Below are 23,082 nucleotides of genomic sequence, written 5' to 3'. Positions count from 1 at the left end.
GTTAAGTGCCAGACAGTGCCAGATAGATTAGATTAAAGATGATCTTGGACACTTGGGTTTTCCCACATTCCATATATATTTTAGGTGAAATGAATGAATGAACAGTAGAATGTGCTAATGGTAGAGATTATTTCGATCTCTTGTAATGGCTGCTTTTGTCATGACAATAATCCTAGTACTTGGGAGATTGTAAACAGAGAGACTCCAAGTTTGGAACTTAACCTGGGATACATAGTGAGACCTCCCCCCAAAAAAGAAAAGATAAAGATAGATAGCATTCTGTTTTTGAACCGTTCTTTAGGAGATAGGATATACTACTTAATCATGTTTTTCTTTATGTATAAATTAGACCTCTGAAAATAGTGAATTTGACTGAAATAAAGGTAGATATCCATTATATATGAAATAAAGATAGATGTCCGTTTTGTATGAAATAAAGGTAGATTACGTTTTAGTTCTTTTCTGTTGCTGTGATAAAATAGCCAACGAAAAGCAAATTAGTGGAAAAGAGGAGTTATTTCAACATACAGTTCCATCATTGTAGGGAAGTTGAGGCAGGAACTTTCTTTTTTTTTTTTTTTTTTTCCAAGTATTAAGTTTTAATATTTGATATAAAATGTTTTCCTTTATTTTTTTTTCTTTTTTTTTCCTCATGGTTTATTTTTTTTTTATATTTAAAAAATTTCCATCTCCTTCCCTCCTCCTCCCCTTTCCCTCCCCTCCTTCTCCCCCTTCCCTCCCCTCCCCTCCACCCAAACCTCCCCTCCCTCCCTCTCAAGGCCAAGGAGCCATCAGGGTTCCCCACTCTATGCTAAGATCAGGGTCCTCCCAACTCCCCCCTGGTCCAGGAAGGTGATCGACCAAGCTGAGAAGGCTCCCACAGAGCCCGTCCATGCAGAAGACTCAGAGCCCAGAGCCATTGTCCTTTGCTTCTCAGTCAGCCCCCGCTGTTGGCCACATTCAGAGAGACGGGTTTGGTCGCATGATCCATCAGTCCCATTCCAACTGGAGTTGGTGATCTCCCATTAGTTCTGTCCCACCATCTCCATGAGTGAACGCACCCCTCTCGTTCCTGACTTTCTCCCTCATGTTCTCGCTCCTTCTGCTCCTCATCAGGACCTTGGGAGCTCAGTCCAGTGCTCCAATGTGGGGCTCAGTCACCTTCCCCATCTGTCGCCAGCTGGAGGTTCCCTCACGGTCCTGACTTTCTTTCTCATGTTCTCTCTCCTTCTGCTCCTCATCAGGACCTTGGGAGCTCAGTCCGGTGCTCCAATGTGGGGCTCTGTCATTTTCTTCATCTATCGTCAGGTGGAGGTTCTATGGTGATATGCAAGAAATTCATCAGTATGGCTATAGGAACTGGCCTTTTCAGGCTCCCTCTCCTCAGCTGCCCAAGGAACTAACTGGGGGCGTCTCCCTGGAAACCTGGGAACCCCTCTAGGGTCAAGTCTCTTGACAACCCTCAGGTAGCTCTTTAAATTAAGATATATGCTTCCCTGCTCCCATAACCACCCTTCCTATATCCCAAGCACCCCATTCCTCCGAGCTCCCCCCGTTCTCCCCTTCACACTTTTCTCTCCCCATCTTCCCTTGGCCCAGTCTTGCCCAACCCTCAAGTTCCCAATTTTGCCTGGCGATCGTGTCTACTTCCAATATCCAGGAGGATTACTATATCTTTTTTTGGGAGTTCACCTTCTTATTATCTTCTCAAGGATCCCAAATTTATAGGCTCGATGTCCTTTAATTATGGCTAGAAACCGATTATGAGTGAGTACATCCCATGTTCATCTTTTTGGGTCTGGGTTACCTCACTCAGAATAGTGTTTTCTATTTCCATCCATTTGCCTGCAAAATTCAAGATGTCATTGTTTTTTACCGCTGAGTAGTATTCTAGCATGTATATATTCCACAGTTTCATCATCCATTCTTCCACTGAAGGGCATCTAGGTTGTTTCCAGGATCTGGCTATTACAAATAATGCTGCTATGAACATAGATGAGCATATGCTTTTGTTGTATGATTGGGCATCTCTTGGGTAGATTCCCAATAGTGGAATTGCTGGGTCCTGGGGTAGGTTGATCCCGAATTTCCTGAGAAACCGCCACACTGCTTTCCAAAGTGGTTGCACAAGTGTGCATTCCCACCAGCAATGGATGAGTGTACCCCTTACCCCACAACCTCTCCAGCAAAGGTTATTATTGGTGTTTTGGATTTTAGCCAATCTGACAGGTGTAAGATGATATCTCAAAGTTGTTTTGATTTGCATTTCCCTGATAGCTAAGGAGGTTAAGCATGACCTTAAGTGTCTTTTGGCCATTCGAACTTCTTCTGTTGAGAATTCTCTGTTCAGTTCAGCGCCCCATTTTTTAATTGGGTTAATTGGCATTTTACCGTCTAGTCTCTTGAGTTCCTTATATATTTTAGAGATCAGACCTTTGTCAGTTGCAGGGTTGGTGAAGATCTTTTCCCAGTCAGTAGGCTGCCTTTGTGTCTTAGTGACAATGTCCTTTGCTTTACAGAAGCTGCTCAACTTCAGGAGGTCCCATTTATTCAATGTTGCCCTTAAAGTCTGTGCAGCTGGGGTTATGCATAGGAAACGGTTCCCTGTGCCCATTTGTTGTAGAGTACTTCCCACTTTCTCCTCTATCAAGCTCAATGTGTTCAAATTAATATTGAGGTCTTTAATCCATTTGGACTTGAGTTTTGTGCATGGTGATAGATATGGATCTACTTTCATTCTTCTACAGGTTGACATCCAGTTATGCCAGCACCATTTGTTGAAGATGCCCTCTTTCTTCCATTGTGTACTTTTGGCTCCTTTATCAAAAATCAGGTGTTCATAGGTTTGTGGTTTAAGATCCGGGTCTTCTATACGATTCCATTGGTCAACTTCTCTGTTTTTATGCCAATACCAAGCTGTTTTCAATACTGTAGCTTTGTAATAGAGTTTGAAGTCAGGGATGGTAATGCCTCCAGAAGAACCTTTATTGTATAAGATTTTTTTGGCTATCCTGGGTTTCTTGTTTTTCCATATAAAGTTGATTATTGTCCTCTCAATCTCTGTGAAGAATTTTAATGGGACCTTGATTGGGATTGCATTGAATCTATAGATTGCTTTTGGTAGAATTGCCATTTTTACTATGTTGATCCTCCCAATCCATGAGCAGGGGAGATCCTTCCATTTTCTGGTATCCTCTTCAATTTCTTTCTTCAAAGACTTAAAGTTCTTGTCAAATAGATCCTTCACTTCCTTGGTTAGAGATACTCCCAGATATCTTATGCTATTTGTGGCTATTGTGAAAGGTGATACTTCTTTGATTTCCCTCTCTGCTTCCTTATCCTTTGTGTATAGGAGGGCGACTGATTTTTTGGAGTTAATCTTGTAACCTGCCACGTTACTGAAGGAGTTTATCAGCTGTAAGAGTTCTTTGATGGAGTTTTTGGGGTCGCTTATGTATACTATCATATCATCTGCAAATAATGAAAGTTTAACTTCTTCCTTTCCAAATTGAATCCCCTTGATTCCCTTATGTTGTCTTATTGCTATTGCTAGAACTTCAAGCACTATATTGAAGAGATAAGGAGAGAGTGGACAGCCTTGTCGTGTTCCTGAATTTAGTGGGATAGCCTTGAGTTTCTCTCCGTTTAGTTTGATGTTAGCTGTCGGCTTGCTGTAAATAGCTTTTATTATATTTAGGAATGACCCTTGTATCCCTAATCTCTCCAAGACCTTTATCATAAAAGGGTGCTGAATTTTGTCAAATGCTTTTTCAGCATCTAATGAGATGACCATATGGTTTTTTTCCTTCAGTTTATTTATATGATGGATTACATTGATAGATTTTCGTATGTTGAACCAGCCCTGCATCTCTGGGATGAAGCCTACTTGATCGTAATGGATAATTTTTCTAATGTGTTCTTGGATTCGGTTTGCCAGTATTTTATTGAGAATTTTTGCGTCAATGTTCATGAGTGAGATTGGCCTGTAATTCTCTTTCTTGGTTGAGTCTTTGCGTGGTTTAGGTATCAGGGTAACTGTAGCTTCATAGAAGGAATTTGGCAGTGACTCTTGTGTTTCTATATTATGAAATACCTTAAGGAGTATAGGTATTAGGTCTTCTTGGAAGTTCTGGTAGAATTCCGCATTGAAACCATCTGGTCCTGGGCTCTTTTTGGTAGGGAGGTTTCTGATAACAGTTTCTAATTCTTCGTGACTAACAGGACGATTTAGAGCATTTACCTGGTCCTGGTTTAACTTTGGTATATGGTATTTATCTAAAAAACTGTCCATTTCTTTTACATTTTCCAATTTTGTGGCATACAGGCTTTTGTAGTAAGATCTAATGATTCTCTGAATTTCCTCTGTGTCTGTGGTTATGTCCCCCTTTTCATTTCTGATCTTATTAATTTGCGTGTTCTCCCTCTGCCGTTTGATTAGTTTGGCTAAGGGTTTGTCAATCTTGTTGATTTTCTCCAAGAACCAGCTTCTTGTTTCATTGATTCTTTGGATTGTTTTCTGTGTTTCTATTTTGTTGATTTCTGCCCTCAGTTTGATTATTTCCAGTCTTCTACTTCTCCTAGGTGAGTCTGCTTCTTTTTTTTCCAGAGCTTTCAGGTGTGCTGTTAAGTCACCAATGAGTGCTTTCTCCGTTTTCTTTAAGTGGGCACTTAGTGCTATGAACTTTCCTCTTAGCACTGCTTTCATTGTGTCCCATAGGTTTGAGTATGTTGTGTCTTTGTTTTCATTAAATTCAAGAAAGACTTTAATTTCTTTCTTTATTTCTTCCTTGACCCAGGTGTGGGTCAGTAGTTGACTGTTCAGTTTCCATGAGTTTGTGGGCTTTCTGGGGGTAGCATTGTTGTTGAATTCTAATTTTAGTCCATGGTGATCCGATAAGACACAGGTGGTTACTAATATTTTTTTGTAATTGTGGAAGTTTGCTTTGTTACCAAGTATATGGTCAATTTTCGAAAAGGTTCCATGAGCCGCAGAGAAGAAGGTATATTCTTTCCTATTTGGGTGGAATGTTCTATAGATGTCTGTTAAGTCCATTTGGTTCATTACCTCTATTAAGTCTTTCAATTCTCTGTTAGGTTTCTGTCTGATTGACCTGTCCATTGGTGAGAGAGGAGTATTGAAGTCTCCAACTATTAGTGTGTGTGGTTTGATGGCTGCCTTGAGATCTAGAAGTGTTTCTTTTACATAAGTGGGAGCTCTTATATTAGGGGCATAGATATTCAGGATTGAGACTTCATTCTGATGGATTTTTCCTGTTATGAGTATAAAGTGTCCCTTTCCATCTCTTCTGATTGATTTTAGTTTGAAGTCAACTTTGTTGGAAATTAGTATGGCCACACCCGCTTGTTTCTTAGGGCCATTTGCTTGATAAACCTTTTCCCAACCCTTTACTCTGAGTAGGTGTCTGTCTTTGTGGTTGAGGTGTGTTTCTTGTAAACAGCAAAATGTTGGATTCTGTTTTTGTATCCAGTCTCTTAGCCTGTGCCTTTTTATAGGTGAATTGAGTCCATTGATATTAAGTGATATTAATGACCAGTGGTTGTTAACTTCAGTCATTTTTAGTAGTAGAGTTTGTGTGTTTCCCTTCTTCTAGATGTGCTGGCGAAGGGTCGCTAGATGCCTGAGTTATTGTGGGCGTTGTTGGACTCCTTGGTTTGTGATTTTCCTTCTATTACTTTCTGCAAGGCTGGATTTGTGGCTGCGTATTGTTTAAATCTGTTTTTGTCCTGGAATATCTTGTTTTCTCCATCAATGGTGAATGCAAGCTTTGCTGGGTATAATAGTCTAGGCTTGCATCCATGTTCCCTTAGTGTCTGTAGCACATCTATCCAAGCTCTTCTGGCTTTCATGGTTTCCATTGAGAAATCAGGTGTAATTCTGATAGGTTTCCCTTTATATGTTACTTGACCTTTTTCCTTTGCAGCTCTTAATATCTGTTCTTTATTCTGTATGTTTTGTGTTTTGATTATTATATGGCGTGGGGATGCTTTCTTTTGATCCAGTCTATTTGGTGTTCTGTAGGCTTCTTGTACCTTCATAGGAACCTCCTTCTTTAGGTTGGGGAAGTTTTCTTCTATAATTTTGTTGAATATGTTTTCTGGGCCTTTGAGTTGTAATTCTTCTCCTTCTTCTACCCCAATTATTCTTAGGTTTGGTCTTTTCATGGTGTCCCAGATTTCCTGAATGTTTTGTGTTAAGAATTTGTTAGATTTGTTTAGTTCTTTAATCTGTGAGTTTATTTCCTCTATAGTATCTTCAGAGTCCGAGATTCTTTCTTCCATCTCTTGTATTCGGTTGGAAATACTTGTCTCTGAAGTTTCTGTTCGTTTACTCAGAGTTTCCATTTCCAGTCGTCCCTCAGATTGTGTTTTCTTCAATACCTCCATTTCATTTATCAGGTCTTGTACTGTTTCCCTTACCTGTTTGATTGCTTTTTCTTGTTTTTCTTGTTTTTCTTGGGTATCTTTGAGAGATTTATTTATTTCGTCTACCTTTTTGTTTGTCATCTCCATTTCTTTATGGCAGTTTTTTACCTCCTGTTTAAGGTCCTCTATTATTTTCATAAAGTACTGTTTAAGGTCGGTTTCTTCTATATCTTCTGGGGTAGGGTGTTCAATTCTTGTTGTTTCGGGATGTCTGGCTTGTGGTGATGTCATGTTGCATTTCATGTTGTTGGAGGAGCTCCTGCATTGGCGCCTGCCCATCTCTTCCTTCAAAAGGAGCCCGGAGGCGTTTGGTGTCCTAGACCAATCTTTGCTGTGACTGAAACTGGTTGGATCTCCCCAGTGCCAGAGGAGGACCTATTCCTTGCGTCACAATCTGAAGAAGCCCGCACTCCCTTGCAGGAATCCTCAGACCTGCCTGGAGGCCAGAGTCTGACTCCTCTGGGTGGATGGCCTTAGAACAGGAGCAGGACACCTGAGAACACTAGGGAAATCTTGGGAGACACAGGGACGGGAGAAATGGACACAAGCCTGCAGAGGGAAGTGGGGGTAGGGGGTCTGTGCTCTCTTCCAGGGCAGGTTGCCCCAGGGTCCGCATTCACTCACCAGTTCAGATGGAATGTCAGGGCACAGGATCAAGGATTCCAGGCAGCCCAGGGTCGCAGCCCAGACAAAAGGGCCAACGTGGGGGCAGGGCGGGATGGAATACCACACAGCGAACCTGGCAGCACAATCTGAAGGAGCCAGCACCCCTCCGCAGGAATCCTCAGACCTGCCTAGAGGCCAGAGTCTGACCCCTTTGGGTGGATGGCCTTAGAACAGGAGCAGGACACCCGAGAACACTAGGGAAAGCTTGGGAGACACAAGCCGAGGCAGGAACTTTCAAACAGCCAGTCCCATCATATCTACAGTCCAGAGCAGAGATAAATTAATATATACATACTGACCTATGTCTTTGCTTGTGCTGAGCTTTTTTTCTCCATTACTGCACAGCCCAGGACCTCCTGCCTAGGGAATGCCCACAGCCCTTAACTTAAGACAGCCCCTCAAAAGCATGTGTATAAGCCAATCAGGTATAGTTTCTTATTAAGACTCATTTTTCCAGTTGATTGTAGGTCATCAGTTAAAACTAACCATATTACCTTACTTCATAAAGGAAAAAAAAAACACTAGAACTTAGACTATCCCTGTTCTCAGACTGCTATTTTCCCCCATTTGCATGTTTCTATTTGTAACAAAATGAGACCTATTTGAACTTGAGTGTGTTGAAAGAATAAGACATAATTAAAAAATAGCAAAATAATGATACATACAGCAATAATAAAATAATTTAGATTGGTTAACAAAATAATTATTAAAGTGATAATTTATTATTTTATTACATATTAATTATAATGGGATGGTAATATTTCCTCTGTGGTCCCAACCAGAAGTCTTATAATGAAATCATCAATGTGTATTAGTTACTCTCTCATTCTGAACAAAAGCAACTGAAGGAGGAAAGGGTTCATTTTGGTTTACAGTTTGACGAACAGTTCATAATGCTGGGAAGATGATGGCAACAGGAGCTTAAGGTAGCTGGTCACGTGTCCACCATCAGGAGCAGAGAGAGGTGAATGCTAGTACTCAGCTCACTTGTTCCTTTTTTATTCAGTCCAGGTTCTAAGCCCCTGGGATAATACCATTCACATTTCCTGTGGATCTTCTCTACTCTGTTAAAGCTCTCTAGGAGCACCTTCATGGATACTCCAGAGGTGTGATGTTCCCATGCCGTCTCCTAGTCCTATCTAGTGTTGATGATCACACTGCGTATAATGGACTTTACAAGCAAAACAGCTCTGTTTCCTATGTAAATTTTGTTTATTTAAAGCTGAGTATTTTTCATTATTATTATTATTATTAAAAATTTCCGCCTCCTCCCCACCTCCCTTAACTCCCCTCCCTCTCCCTTTCCAGTCCAAGGAGCAGTCAGGGTTCCCTGCCCTGTGGGAAGTCCAAGGTCCCTATGTAAATTTTGTATTTGCTGAACTGAATAACTGACTTCAGTGAAGGACTTTTAGCTTTGGTTTAAGCATAATTTTTCTTCATCCTATAATTTCTCGATTTTACCTAATCTTTAGAACTAGGGAAGAATATTCAAGTGTGAAGTGTGGAGATTGGGTCCTTTGAGCCCATGCAATAGCTTCTGGCATATCCTGCTATGAAAAAGAGCCTCCAACTGTACTCAAATTGGAATTATTTCTTTCTTTCTCTCTCTCTTTTTAATGAACAGAAAATCATTATGTTTAAACAGTAATCATAAATCAAGACTTTTCTGGACAAACCTTGGGTATCTAGGAGATGCTGTGTGTAAGGAAGGGTATTTGCCCCTACAACTGACTTCTTCACTATTGCACAAGCTCCCCCCTTACCCCACTCCCAGCTACTGTGTTCCTATCTGCAGCCTGTAAACCCACAGTCAACCAAAGTCTAAAAATACTAAGTGAAAAATCCCTGAAATGACGCAAACTTTAAAATGTGCATCATTCTGAACAATATGAGGAACTTGCTCTTCTTGCTCAGTTCCACCCAGAACCTGAATCATCCCTTTGTTCAGAGTATTGCATATAGTATTTCTCCATTAGTAGCTTTCTCAGCAGAACACATGTGCTGGTATTGGTATTCAAGTGACTCCAACTGCATGTCACAACCTTAAAGCATAAGGACTGGCGATTCAGATATGCCAACCCAAAAGCATTGGAGTGCTTCCTATAAGTGTAATGGTAACAACTTTTAATCTAGCAAGAAAATAAATATTACTATGCTGAAGTTGCTAAGATCTATGGTAACAACAGATTATCTTCTATCCATGATATTGTGAAGAAAAAGAAATAGGCTATTTGATTGTCTCATCTAAAGCTGTAAGCTATGGCCACAGAGCATGTTAAGTGCATAGCTAACAGTAAGTTACAAAGTTTAGTACTTCTTAAGTTTAGGCAGTCATTGCAGAATCCTGTGTCTTGGATCCTACTGTAGTTCTTCTGTAGAATGTTGTGACAGTAGAGGCTCTCCAGCCAGGGTGGTATTTTTTCTCAAAGCATTACAGTAGATCCTCTTTGTCTGAAACACTTGAGGTACTGGCTTGAAGCCCAAACTCCTCTATGAGACATGTGTTGTATATCTTACAGTATGAGAACCAGAGTAAGCTAGAAGTTGTAGCTAGTTTGGAAGTTCTTCAGCTCATATACTGCTTAGGTTTCTGGAAAGTATAAATAATTCTGCTTATAAAGCCTATGTTAACTTTTGCCTCTATGATACATGGTTTGGGGAGCTATGTATTTTGGCTCATGATTTTAGAAAGTTCAGTCCAGGAATACTTGGCTACACTTCTAGACTGTTGAAGTAGAGCTGATTGTGGAGAGGCATGACAGGGCAACATTGCTCACCACAGTAGGGCCAAAAACAGAAATAGGAAGGGTCAAGGGCAAAGTATGCCCTTCAAAGACATGCTTCCCAGTGACCTATTTTCTCCATACAGGCCTCACTTCCTAATTGCCCATTCAGTGTGAATTCCTCAGTTGATTTGACCCATTGAGGAAGTTAGTACCTTATAGTCCACCCACTTTTCAGTGGTTGTATACACCATCTAGGGTCCAAGAATTCAACACATGAGAATTTAGGAGAATTCTCTAAATAAGTCATAATGAGGACAAATTGATAGCAGTCCTCTTTTACTTAACTTTTATGACCAGCATGGCCTAGACACCAAGGTATTATAGGAAAATAAATTACAACTTATTTCATTCAACAAAATGATAACCAGTTAAAGTTAATTTTCTGTAATATATATATATATATGTATATATATATATATATATATATATATATATATATATATATATAGTTTGTCCAAGTTGTCCAAGTTGAACTTTTTGAAAGTATGCTGGTATAGTTTCTTATGAGAAAATCCACATATTAACAAATTAAGAAAAATAACTTCAGTAGAGATACAATTAAATTTAACTCAGATTCATGTTACTTTTGTAAGGACTGATGAAGTAGGAAGAGGAAGGTCCTAACAGTTGGAAGTGGAACTTATGTATAAAGTGAGAGAATGACCACTCTGAGATTTGGTTGAAAGGAAGGTTTTATTGAACGTATGAGGGAGAACACAGCCAGAGGCACCTTGGAAGCATCTAGCGAAGGAAGAGAAAGTAGAAGACAAAACATGGCCAGCAGAATGGACCAGGCCATGAGAGGACAGGGGAAGGGGAGTGAGAGGAAAATAAAAGAGTGGGGATCAGGAAGGTACATGGCTGACATGGGAGTGTTATATAGGAATGATAAGCTTGGGGAAGGAACCCCAAGAGCTGAAGAGGTGTAGGATAAGGGGCGGGGTGAGAGGAACGGAGAGGAGCCACAGGTGCTGAGTGAGCCTGGAGGTCAACATGACTTTGGTGCGCTGAAAGGCATCAGTCATAGCCATTTGTCCTGAGTTTCTTTTGGATCTGACGGCTTCAACATCAGAAGCAAGACTCTTACTCATCTAGTCTGCCTGACACCTTGAGATAATCAACTCTAGTCCCCCATGAGGTCTCATTTCCACCCAAGTAAAAGAGCACACCATAACCAAAGGAACTCGCGATATCGTACCCAATTGTGCATTAGTGAAAGAAGTATCCTCAAATGATTCTGCTATAGCAAATACTAAAGTTTTAGTTTTCCTTAAAGACATTAGGAATAAGCTTTATCTGATGTTAAAGTTTAGTATGTTTGCAAACCAAGGAATAGCAATCCACTAACATACAGACATATCTGGCAACATACACACATTTCACCATTCTCAGCCTTGCCGGGACAGAGTAGCTGACAGAAATGCCACCCAGGATCTTAACCCAGCTTGGCACCGACAAACTACAGGCCCTGGCAGATGATGATGGAAAAGCACAACTTGCTGCTGGAGGAGGAGGGTGATCTTGTTGAGAATTTTGATGAGGCTTCAAACAATGAAGCCCACTGAACTGACTCAACTTCAAGAATAAAATAGCAATGATTTGACTGCTTTAAAAACTTTTATTTGGGATAGCATGAAACATAAATCCCTAATATCTTAAATTTCAAGATTGTTGGACATTGAAATTTTCAGTCAATTGTTGCTTATATTCAATTGTTTCTTTGATATTGACTAATCTAGAAAAGCCAGAAAGTAAAGTCTAAAAGATAAATATAACTTTTGCCTCAGTGGAGTTAAGAAAAAAAAGAGAGAAAGAAAGGTGTCACTAGCATTACTTCTTGTCACTGTTTCCTTGAGGATTTGGTAAGCGTGATATGACCAAAATATAGAGACAAAGGGACCTCAAAGGAAGAAATAAAACTATGTTTACAATTAATATAATTTCATGCTTAGAACCCACCCACAAAACTACAAATCTAGAAATAATAGTTTAGCAAAGTATTTAAAAATCAGATTAGTATACAATAGTTTATTTGTTTTATCATATTAAGCAACTAAAAACATAGCTAAGACATGATTTACAGTAGTTACCTTAATGCCGAGGACTAAATCTAACAAAATAGTTCAAGTCCTCCACACGAAAGAATTATGAAGATGTTTTAAATAAATAGAATATTATGTCAACATCCATTTTCTTCACAGATTCAAAAATAAATAGAATATTATGACAGTGTCCATTTTCTTCTCAAATTCAAAAATCTGTGAACAAGGTTTTTATGGTCTTGATGAGATTAATAGTCAGAACACTCTTGAGGCAGAAAAGGAGGGATAGGAGCATTTAAATTCTTTCCCTGTTGCTGTGATAAAATACCCTGACAAAGCAGCTTTAAGAAAGAAAGGGTTTTTTTCTGTCTCCCAGTTAGAAGGTACAGTCCACCACAGTGTGGAAATCAAGTAAAAGCAGATCTTGGTCAGTAAACATTTGAACATTGAACATTGACACTAAAAATCATGGCATAAGATCCTGTCTTATACAATTCAGAAGAATTTGTATGTGAATCTACAATATGTTGCCTTAATTTCTGGTACAGTACAGTTGGCATAGCACATTGATGGGAAGGAAGTTTAGTAATGTCTCTTAAAGTAAATGTTCATGTGTTCTAAAACTCGGTCCCTTCCTAGAATAATTCTTACTTATATATAGTCGCACATTCATTAATGAGCATGTAAATCCTAAAAAAATGCATATATTATGGTACTTTTTATTTTAAAATGACTATATAGTTCTTTAATTTATGTACATAATTTAATTATGTAGGTGGGATTAAATCTCCAGAAGGAAAAACAGAGAGTTGAATACAGAGATCTAAAGTAAAGGTTGTCTTGCTAGGGAAAGCCAGAACAATGGGTTAAAGTGAAGTGAGAGCAGGAAGACTGGGTCTCTTTCTAATTTATGTTTTGGGTGCCAAGCCCATGGTTCTTTATTCTGTAACTGACTAAATAAATAGATTCAGCTTATGTAACAAGTGTGATTTTAAAAGGATACAGTTTTGTAAACGTGACTGTTCCTGTGCACCTGTGACACCATTAACACGATTGAGACAGTAAGCTTACCTGTCACCTGAGTCCATGTGCCCCTCCTGCTTCCTGCCTCACTCCAGGCAGCTGCACTCTGCACTCTGTCATCGTAACTTAGTTGCGAATCATCTCATACTACTTTGGATTTCAGCTTTTTAAAGTATTTTTGTATTCATTGAGGATTTCATGTGTGCATATAATATATTTTGATTATATTCACTCTTCCCAGAGCCACCTCCACTCTCTCCTGATATTGTGTTCTCCATTAATTCATGGTGTGGGGCCTGGATTCTGCCTCCCTCAGAACCCTTAAGCTGTTGAAGGCTCCTCAGGCAGAGCAGAGGCTCATGAGGCCCTCCTCCTTCATGCTGGACTGTTGGCTGTATTGCTCCCGGGCAGGTCTTGTCCAGGCAGGCCCAGCCGCTGAGAGCTCCTGAGTGCAGCACCAGTCCTGTCCTGCTAGGAAGAGCTGGTTCACGCTGGTCCTCTCCGACCTCTGGCTCTCACAGTCTTTCTGCCTTCCTCATCCTTGGTGGTCACTGAGCCTTGCAGGAAAAGGAGATAATAAAAATGTCCCGTTTGTTGCTGGACACTCCATAAACACTTAATCTTTGCTCTTTGACCAGTTGTGAGTTTTTTCTTTCACCGCTGTGCACCACATAAACTTCTCTGATCAGTCTGAGAGCTGCACTAACCTGTTGTGATAGAGATTTGGCTTTAGTAGACAGTTTGATACTATGTCCATTTAGCATATGAGCTCCCTGACATATAAATCATAGAGTCAGATTTTTTAGTTGTGTGTCTAATTTGAAGGTCCTGTAGAATCTAAGAAACTAGAAATGAATTTCAGTTTTTACCTGGGTTCTTTCAGAATAAATTTGCATGATTTATCCACTTTGCTTACTTGTATTGATAGTTTATACCTTTTTATTGATATCTAGTATTTCATTATATGAATATACCAATTAATGTATAAATTGCCTGGAGAACATTTTTGTTACTACCAGTTTGGGCTATTACAAAACAACTAGGGGCCATAAATACCTAGGGATTGAAAGAGTTGGTAATTTGGTAGTCAAATGTAGAAATTTTAGAGAAAAAACTTCCCAGGAATGACTAACAGTTTACAGTCCAATCAGCATTGCACGATCAGTGCCTTTGTTATATTTAATATGACCACTCTTTAGTTGTAGTCAGTATAATAGGCATATAGCAGAAACTAATTGCAATTTTAATTTGTGTATCAGTACAGGTGAATAAGATTGACCATCTTATCATGTGCTTTTCTCCCATGCTTATATCCACTTTGGTGAAGTCTTGTTGTCCTTAGCTATTTTATGTTGTTCTCTTGTTTGGCTTTGGAGTTCTTTTGTATTCTGGTGCTGGCTAGTTTATGTTAACTCGGCACAGCTAAAGTAATCCAAAAGGAGGGAACCCCAATTGAGAGAAATGCCTCCAAATATCAGGCTATAGGCAAACCTTTATAGAACGTTTTCTTAATTAATAATTGATCTGAGGTAGGAGGCAGCCCATTGTAAGAGGGATTACCCCTGAGCTGGTGGTCCTGGATTCTATAAGCCAGTAAGCAGCACCCTTTGTGGCCTCTGCATCAGCTCCTGCCCCCAGGCTCCCACCTGGTATGAGTTTCTGCCTTGGCTCCCTCAGTGAACTATGATTCAGGGTATTTAAGCCATTTAATAATCCCTTTCTTCCCCAAGTTGCTCGGTTATAATGTTTATTCACAGCAATATTAACCCTAAAACACCTGCATACAAATGTTGCATCAAAATTGTAATTTGCAGAGATTTTCATCCAGTTTTCAAACTTGTGATTATCCTTCCTTAGTCTCATGAGTGGATTACAGTCATGGACCGTCATGCCCAGCTCTGGGTTCAAGTCCTGTGTATGTGCTCTGTGGTCTACTAAACAATTTGAATTCTTCCTATAATCTCTTGAAAATAGGAATATACTATGTACAGTTTATGTGTTTATTTTACTGGTCTTGTTGGAACAGGCTCTCACTCTCTAGCCCATGTTGGCCTTGAAGTCGTGGGTAATCTTTTACCTTAACTTCCCAAATGTTAGGCTTATAGGTACAAATCAACACAATTGGTTGTACTAAGTACTGTTTGCTAATTGTTTCATATTTGCCATTTCTGGTTTTTTGTTTTGTTTTTTTGTTTTGTTTTGTTTTGGGTTTTTTTTGGGGGGGATTGACTTGGTTAGTTGATTTGTTCCAGTTTTACAGCATATTGTCATGTTGTCCAGGCTGGCCTCCTATTCACTGTGTAGTTAAGGATGACTTTAATCCTTTCGCTATTTCCCAAGTGCTAGGATTACAGTGCATACCACTGCACCTGGGTGTTCTGGACTATTCGTAATTGACTTTTCTTCCTGTTCCGGGTTTTGTGCTCCTATTTTTTTGCATGCCTGCTCATGTTTGCTTTGTTGTTGTTAAATTTAAACTTTTGGAGGGTTTGAGAATTAGTATATGAAAACTTTATTTTACATTATGTTTACCCTTCATTTTTCACAGCAACTTCCTGTGTCCTTCTCTATACCCTCTTAAATATGTGACCTCCTCTTTCAAAACTATTTTTGTTAAACAACACACACAACTTACTGAGCCCATCTTGTGTAGCTTTATGCACAAGTGTTTAGAGCTGACCTTTTGGGACTCCATAGCACATCAGGGGCTCTTGTCCTTGGAGGTGATTGCATGTCTTCCTCGCAGCAGCCATTGACTGCCTGGAGCTCTTTGTATAGAGGTGGAAACTTGAAATTTCCCCCTCATCATTGGCATGTGAGCTGGTATATTATCATCATGTAGGTCTTTTTTGGTCACTCATCATTGCCACAGAGTGCTCCTAATCTTTTGATATAATGAATAGTTCAGTAGTTACTAGTATTGTATATAAATTACTTCACGTGTCTGATTAGTATAACTACTGAATCTATTCCCAGAAGTAGATTACTAGGTCAGAGGGTTTATGTCTTTGTAATCTTGGTTATTACTGCCAAATTGTTCTTCCAAGAGGTTAGAACATTCTTCTACCAGCCTGTTAGGAAAATCCCTATTAGCCCATAGTTTTATCTGCAGAATGTCAAATATCTGAATTTTTTTCTAATTGATAGGAATAAAGTGTTGTCCTAATAGAATTTTAATTTTCATTTCTACTCTTAATAGTTTAAGAATCTTTGCTTCAAAGCTATTGGACTTCCTTTTCTCTAATGTCTATTTTAAATTGTTGGTCATTCAGGTTTTCCTTTGATGGTAAGAGTAAAGAACTGAAATATTTTGTTCAGTGTTTAATAACTTGAGAATGTTCAGTTGGCATTCAAAAACTATTAGTGCAGTTCATAGAATACAGTAAGTCAATATATTCTATTTAATGATTTTAAAGATTTTATAAAACTCCTAGATCAAAGGCTAGGACAACTGATTTTTTTCAGATAAATTTTACCAAAGTAAAACCAGATTAATCTGAGTTTTGGAGCTTGAGGGTAATCTTCTAAAAGCAGTTTAAATAAGCCAAAGAATTAATACCTTTTGGTAATCCTTTTACATCTCAGTTGGATATTGGGCTCTCTGAACAGGGAAATATAAATGTTTGAAATTTAGAAAATGCTTGTAACCTTGCAAAGTATTATCCCACAACCAAGAATGATAAACACTCTCACTTAGATGACTTGAGGTTTTCCATTTGGTGGGCATTCTCCAGAAGTAAGAAATATACTGCTATTTTTATAACTTTTCATGAAGTCCCTTCTTTGCCTCATGTCAAATGCCTATAACTTTTTGCTTGTGTCATTAATACATCTTTATAGGTATTATAACCTGTGGACAATTAATTAGGGAGGCAGTGGCTTTACTAAATGAGTGATGTAATAAGATGAGCCAGTAGCTTACTTATATTTTAAGTTATAAGTTAAAAGTTTGTTTTCTTTATGCGATTGAAAAATACATTTTTAGAGTTACGCCAGTATGGAGATGCATCCAGCCCACGTCTGTCAGGTATGATATCATGTGAGAACGTTTTCTGGTATTCCTGTTTTTCTGTCTTAGCCATCAACTATATTTACCCCGATTAAACTTTGTCATCTTGAATTGTTCATTGCCAGAGCCTTGAGCTTGCATGCCAAAACTTGTTAGCCACCTGTCACAGTTTAGCAGTCTTAATACTGTTTGCATGCTTGCTTCTTAGATACTTCTAGAATTTATCTTAGGAAAATATAGCTTCCTGGTTTGTTTAAGCATTGATTTTTTTTTTAGGCTTTGCAAAGTTGTTGCAGATGGTCTAGAGCTTTCTATCAAGATCACACATACCCAGAAGTTTAAAAATATCTTCCTATGCATCTTTCACATTTGGTAGTCTTTTGAGCATACTAATAATATAATATATGTACTTGTACTGTTTGAATATTTTGTTTGTTTCTAGTTGTAGACTTATGATATACATGAAAAGTAACATTGTTAGTTTGGCTATTTGTATGCATTTCTGCTTATTAGAATTTTTTGCTGATTAATGCTGAAATTTTTCTGTAAAAAATTGATTTTCTATAAATATATATGAAGCATGTGTATTTTAAGAAAACAGTTGATTTAAACTTTTCATCAAATATTAAAAATGATTAATTAGAATTCAAATTAAATAAGCAGTATGTTGCAAGCTCTGGAGATCTTAAGTAACAGTGTAACTGGCATACTTTTATTAATAAAACAAATTTTAGAGAAAGGTGTATGTTTGGATTTAGATTGGAAAATAGTTAAGACCTTTCTAGTGTTTTGTCTCTTAAGTAATTTAATGCTGACATAAATTTAAACATAAAAATCATGGTAAGGAGATTTTAAGAAAGTATTTTTCTCATTAGTTTTGGCAAGTGTAACTGATTAAAATACACTCAGTTTTAGAAGTAAAACTGAGTTATTAATTTTTAAGATTACTGACTATATTTCAGGTCTCACTTAAAGATGACCTTTGTTGTTTTATTTAGACTTCAAGGTGTCTGTGCACTCTCTGATAGGTCAGAAATCCATATTTTAAACTAACTGCACCCACTGTTTTTGGGATTTTAATTGTAATGACATTTACTTAAATTAAAAACTATGCAGTGTTTGTTGGGAAATCAAGTGAAAAGATTGGAGAAGGTGGAATAGAGTGGTTGTCACATTTGTTGGTGTCAGTGTAAGAGTAGTAGAGCACTCACGGAAAAGAAAAAGGAGCTTTTAAAGTGCACAAAATTGTAATGTAGCATACATGTATAATTTTCAATAATACCAAATCATTATATTAATATTTTGATAAATTGTTTTTTATTTAGGAGAAGTTTTTTTTTGGTTTTTTTTTTTTTTTTGGAGAAGTTTTTTTGTCTGAAATACTTAGTGTCTGTTATAATTAAACCATAGTGGTTTGGTTTCAACATCCAGTGCTTAATGTTACACATAAGGCTTTTTCACTGTGCTGTGTTTTAGGTATTTGTCAAGTGTCATTTTGATTATAATCCATTCAATGATAATCTGATACCCTGCAAAGAAGCGGGACTGAAGTTTTCGAAAGGAGAAATTCTTCAGATTGTAAACAGAGAAGACCCAAATTGGTGGCAGGTTGGTTTTATTCTCAAAAATCCCTCAACTTTTTGTGTTTTTAATCTGTGATCTGGCTGGTATCTAAAAGTTTAGGAAGCATTTGTTCTCATGATTTTTCCTGCATGAACAGCTCCTTCTTTATGTCTGTTAACTTTGTGGACAGAAGACCAAATTGAGAGAGAATTTTTGAGTAGCTGTTAATGAAAGCAGACATAACCTGCCTGCAGCACTGCCCTCTGGTCTAAGGTGAAGCAGTTCTCTCACATGGGCAGTCACCTTCAAATATGTTGTACACCAAGAAGAACCCACTTGGAGTCATTGTTTGTCAATGTTTTCTAATCTGTTTTTGCAGTTGTTTATATCACTTGATAAACACAGTATTCAAAATTGAAGAAAATGACAAATAGAAACCTAGAATCTTTTCCATTCTCAGAGCTGATTATGGAGTCAGGGTGAAAGAAGAAAGGCTCCAGGACCCAGTACCAAATACAAAAGAACAGTTGCTGGTAGCGGGTGTTAGCAGTGGTGAATTAAATGACGTATGCAGAGGGGTGGTCTGCAGGATAAGAACAGCCTCCATGCAGTGTGCCCTGCATGTAAATGAAGACACTTTCAGTGTTCAGTGCACCACGGTGCGATGACTAAGAAATGGGTTCAGAAACAAGAGGTTATGATTTCAAGGTCTTCACTGAAGTACTTAGACACTTTCTTACTGTGCTGCCTAAGGCTGAATGTTTCATGTCCCCACCCCGGCCAGGCATCCCTGCTTTATTTTCTGTGCATGCCACCTCTTAGGTCTTTAACCTCTCACTGTCATTTGAGTCTCTTTCTTCATTTTGACAGATTTACTCTAATTCCACTGTTCAAGGTTACTAAAAACTGAGAAATAGATTTTTCTGTCCCTTATAAGGAGAAAGACACTTAACACTGTGATGTGGGTAATTGCCGTTTAAAAATATCACTTGTTTTGGGGCTAGAGGGACAGCTTAGCTTGTTAAGAGTCCTTGCTGCTCTGGGAGTTCCCAGCACCCATGCTGGGTTGCTCACAGCTCCCGGAACTCCAGCTTCAGGAGCTCTGGGCACCTCTTCTAGCCTCTGCGTGCCTACATTCATGTAATCTTGCACACAGACACAAAAACATAAATTAAATATTTTTACTTTATACACTTTGATGATAAGGTTTTTGTGCTACTAGATGTTTTACCTATTTTAAATTCATTACTTTGGTATATGCAGATTCTTATTAGGATGAATTAAAGTTTACACTCTGTATTCCCAGTATCCTTTCTATTGATTTAGCATTGGTAAATAACAACATTCTAGGCTTGAGGTTAGTAGTCAGTGGCTTGTAAAGGATACTGGATGAGACACCCTTAACACTTCTTTGTATAAAATAGCATTTTTGTTTCCTTTCTTTGACTTTCTCTCTTTCTCTCCCTCCCGCCCTCTCTCCTCTCCTCTCTCTCTCTCTCTCTCTCTCTCTCTCTCTCTCTCTCTCACACACACACACACACACACACACACACAACACAACACACACACACACACAAAATCAATAAATGAAACATTTACATTCGAGGAGCCTGTGCATTATTGTTAATGAGAGTTTCAAAACATCACTACCAGTTACCATACATGTGGTTCCTAGTATGGCAGTGTTGAAATGCTTTAACATATTTAACATAGTTCTATGAATTAAAAGGTTATTTTTCATGTCAAACTAAATTGAAGTAATCAGCAGTTGTCCTACTTACTAAACTATTGTCTAAAATTTTGGTCACTGAAATATTAATTTGGTTCTAGGCTAGCCATGTGAAAGAGGGCGGAAGTGCTGGTCTGATCCCAAGCCAGTTCCTAGAAGAGAAGAGAAAGGCATTTGTTCGCAGAGACTGGGACAATTCAGGTGAAGAGCTGAACTCAAGAAACAGGCAGGGGCTGGGCACACCTTTCTTTGCTTCTTTTTTCTGAATACACAAATCAATTTATTTAAACTTCATAGAGAATTAATCTTTCCTGTGCATCTGCTTTTTCCTCCCTATAGTAAGTTTTGATCTTTTTCTGCCACCTACTGGTAGAGTATCAAAATTCAGTGACAAATTTACCCTTCCCTTAGGAGGTGATTCTCCTACCTTCTCATAAAACATAACTGGGCAATTTAAGCTCATATCTTGACGTGTCTTCTAAATTATACTGGTCTTGTCATCCTTCAGGACCCTTTTGTGGAACTATAAGCAACAAAAAAAAGAAGAAGATGATGTACCTCACAACTAGGAATGCAGGTGTGTTTAAAATCCCTAAGATCAAAATAAACAGCTTTATTATTAGTTAACGTGTTTTAATCTCTGAATATGTAATTTGAAATGAATGCAGTTTATATTAGTGCCATTTACTGGGTCTGGCATGTGAACACATGATGAAATGTAATACAAAGAAATTGTTATTTAAGACCCAACTTGAATATAATTTACAGCAGGATGAAGTTACTAGGATTTATGCTTGTATTAATGCAGGGGGAATGTTATTGTCAATACTTATATAGGGCATTTCGATAGAATAATGTGTGTGATATTTCTAATGGACAGAGTGACTTTATGAAGGTATTAGAGTTAGAATTAAGGAGAACTATATGCTACCATAACATTGTCAAGTGCATATTTGTAAGGGACCAAATAACTCATCTAATCTAGTGAGAGTATTATAATAGTCTTTTCTCAAATCTTTTAAGTTTTGAATTTTTTGAGAGAAGGTATTTCTATATGTTTAGGCTGGCCTAGAATTCACTAGTTAGTATAGGCCAGCCTAAAACAGTTATCCTATACTTTCATTAGATATCTCAGGCTGCCCTCAAACTCTAAATCCTTCTGCCTTTCCCTAAATCTTTCATCTTAAAGAAAGGAATATTTTTAAAGGAAACATAATGGCAGTCATGACAAGATTGTTTTACAGTTAAACATATCAAATCATCAAGATGTATACTTTAAGTATATACAATTCCTATTTGTCATTTATGCCTCAAAAACTGAAAAGATTTTTTTAAAAAATCCTCAAATCAAAGGCCTGGGGTGTAGTCATTCCTTAGCATGTACAGAGTGCTAGATTCAATCCCCAGAACTAGAAAGGAAAATTAAAAAAAAAAAAAATACCATCAGACCAATTGGGTACATTACAGATTGAAACAACAAAACTTCCGCATGCGTCAAGAGACAAATGTAAATTAAAGCTACATTGAGATTATCATCCATACAGAATACAGATGGTATTCATTGAGAAAACTATATTCTGGCAGGGATATGGACAAAAAGGAGTGGTTCTGCACTAACAGTAGGAATTCAAGTAGTTCAGCCATTGTAGAAATCAGTATAGAATAGAATAGAATTGCCCACATTACACTATTTCCCCACTCCTGGGACTCAGAATAACACCACAGAAATATTCTATATCATTGTTAATTGCACCACGGTTCACAAGAATTAAGTTACAGAACTAAGCTAAGTGACCGTCAACAGGAGAAATTAAATGTGGTACGTATACACTACAGAATAGTTTCTTTTGCAGGAAAATAGAGACAGCTAAAGATAATCTTGTTTAACAAATTAAGTCGGTCTTAGAAACACAAACAATATGTTTTTCTCCTACTTGTGGACCCTAGATTTTATATAGATACGTAAAGTCATATATGTACAGTTGACATTAAAGAGAAAGGAAACTGTCTAGGGAAGTAAAAAGAGTGAAGGAAAGGATGAGAAAAGGGAAGGTAGCAGGCTGCAAGGAAATGTGCTCAGACTGCATTGTACATCTTCCTGAAATTGGCTAAAAATGGAAGCTATCGTATTTATTTTTCTTGACTTCAAAGCTACCCCTATACTAGTAATAAAAAACACAGTATAAGCAAAACCACACAGGAGGTAGAAATGGTGTTTTTACTTTCCAATATTGGTTTAATTTACTATGAAGAAACTGTACAAAGAAGGAATTCTTAAGAGAGTAAAGTAAGGATGAAGTGTTATTACTGCATGTAGAATCAAGCAGTGTTGATGGGCGATGTGATAGTTCAGAATCACTGTGGTTTTATTATTCATTAACTATGTATCACTAAATTTTTAGCAAAGTTTGTAACATTTTCATTGACTTAATTTATAGGTTTGGGCAGTCGTCTACTGAAAATGCTCTTTCCTCCAGCATTTTATGTTATGTATAAATTCTAGGATCTTGGTGTTTAGATATGAGGGTGCTATCACTGGAGCTGGCCTACTTAACCTGTACAAGTGAAGTAGCCAAGCGGGTGTCCTTTGTTCTCTCTACTTCACACACACTTTTTAATGTAAATTACATAAACGGTAATTTGATTGATGTTAAGGTAATTATTTCTACTGACAAATTGCCCATAAGAAGCCTTTAATGTGTAGAGTATTGATAAATACACATAAAACTCCAGAATTTTCTAGCATAGTAAATGAATGTCTAAGGGCAAATGAGTGGGTACAAACATTTAAATCAAGATATAAAATAATTTTTTGTACTC

At 37.9% G+C, this 23,082-nt stretch overlaps 1 protein-coding gene across 2 annotated transcripts in view; it reads left to right on the top strand.

Annotated features, from left to right (window-relative positions):
- Positions 1 to 23,082, top strand: part of Pals2 (protein associated with LIN7 2, MAGUK family member) — a 106,247-nt gene that overhangs the window by 67,119 nt on the left and 16,046 nt on the right. For both annotated transcript variants that reach the window (XM_038318365.2, XM_038318362.2), the window contains exons 6-8: positions 18,447 to 18,578; positions 20,364 to 20,463; positions 20,771 to 20,839. In XM_038318365.2, coding sequence (XP_038174293.1) covers positions 18,447 to 18,578; positions 20,364 to 20,463; positions 20,771 to 20,839 — 301 coding nt within the window. The remainder of the gene's footprint in view (positions 1 to 18,446; positions 18,579 to 20,363; positions 20,464 to 20,770; positions 20,840 to 23,082) is intronic.

This window comes from Arvicola amphibius, chromosome 2 (assembly GCF_903992535.2).
Source record: "Arvicola amphibius chromosome 2, mArvAmp1.2, whole genome shotgun sequence".
Taxonomy (NCBI): domain Eukaryota; kingdom Metazoa; phylum Chordata; class Mammalia; order Rodentia; family Cricetidae; genus Arvicola; species Arvicola amphibius.
This window is presented reverse-complemented; position numbering and strand designations above follow the sequence as displayed.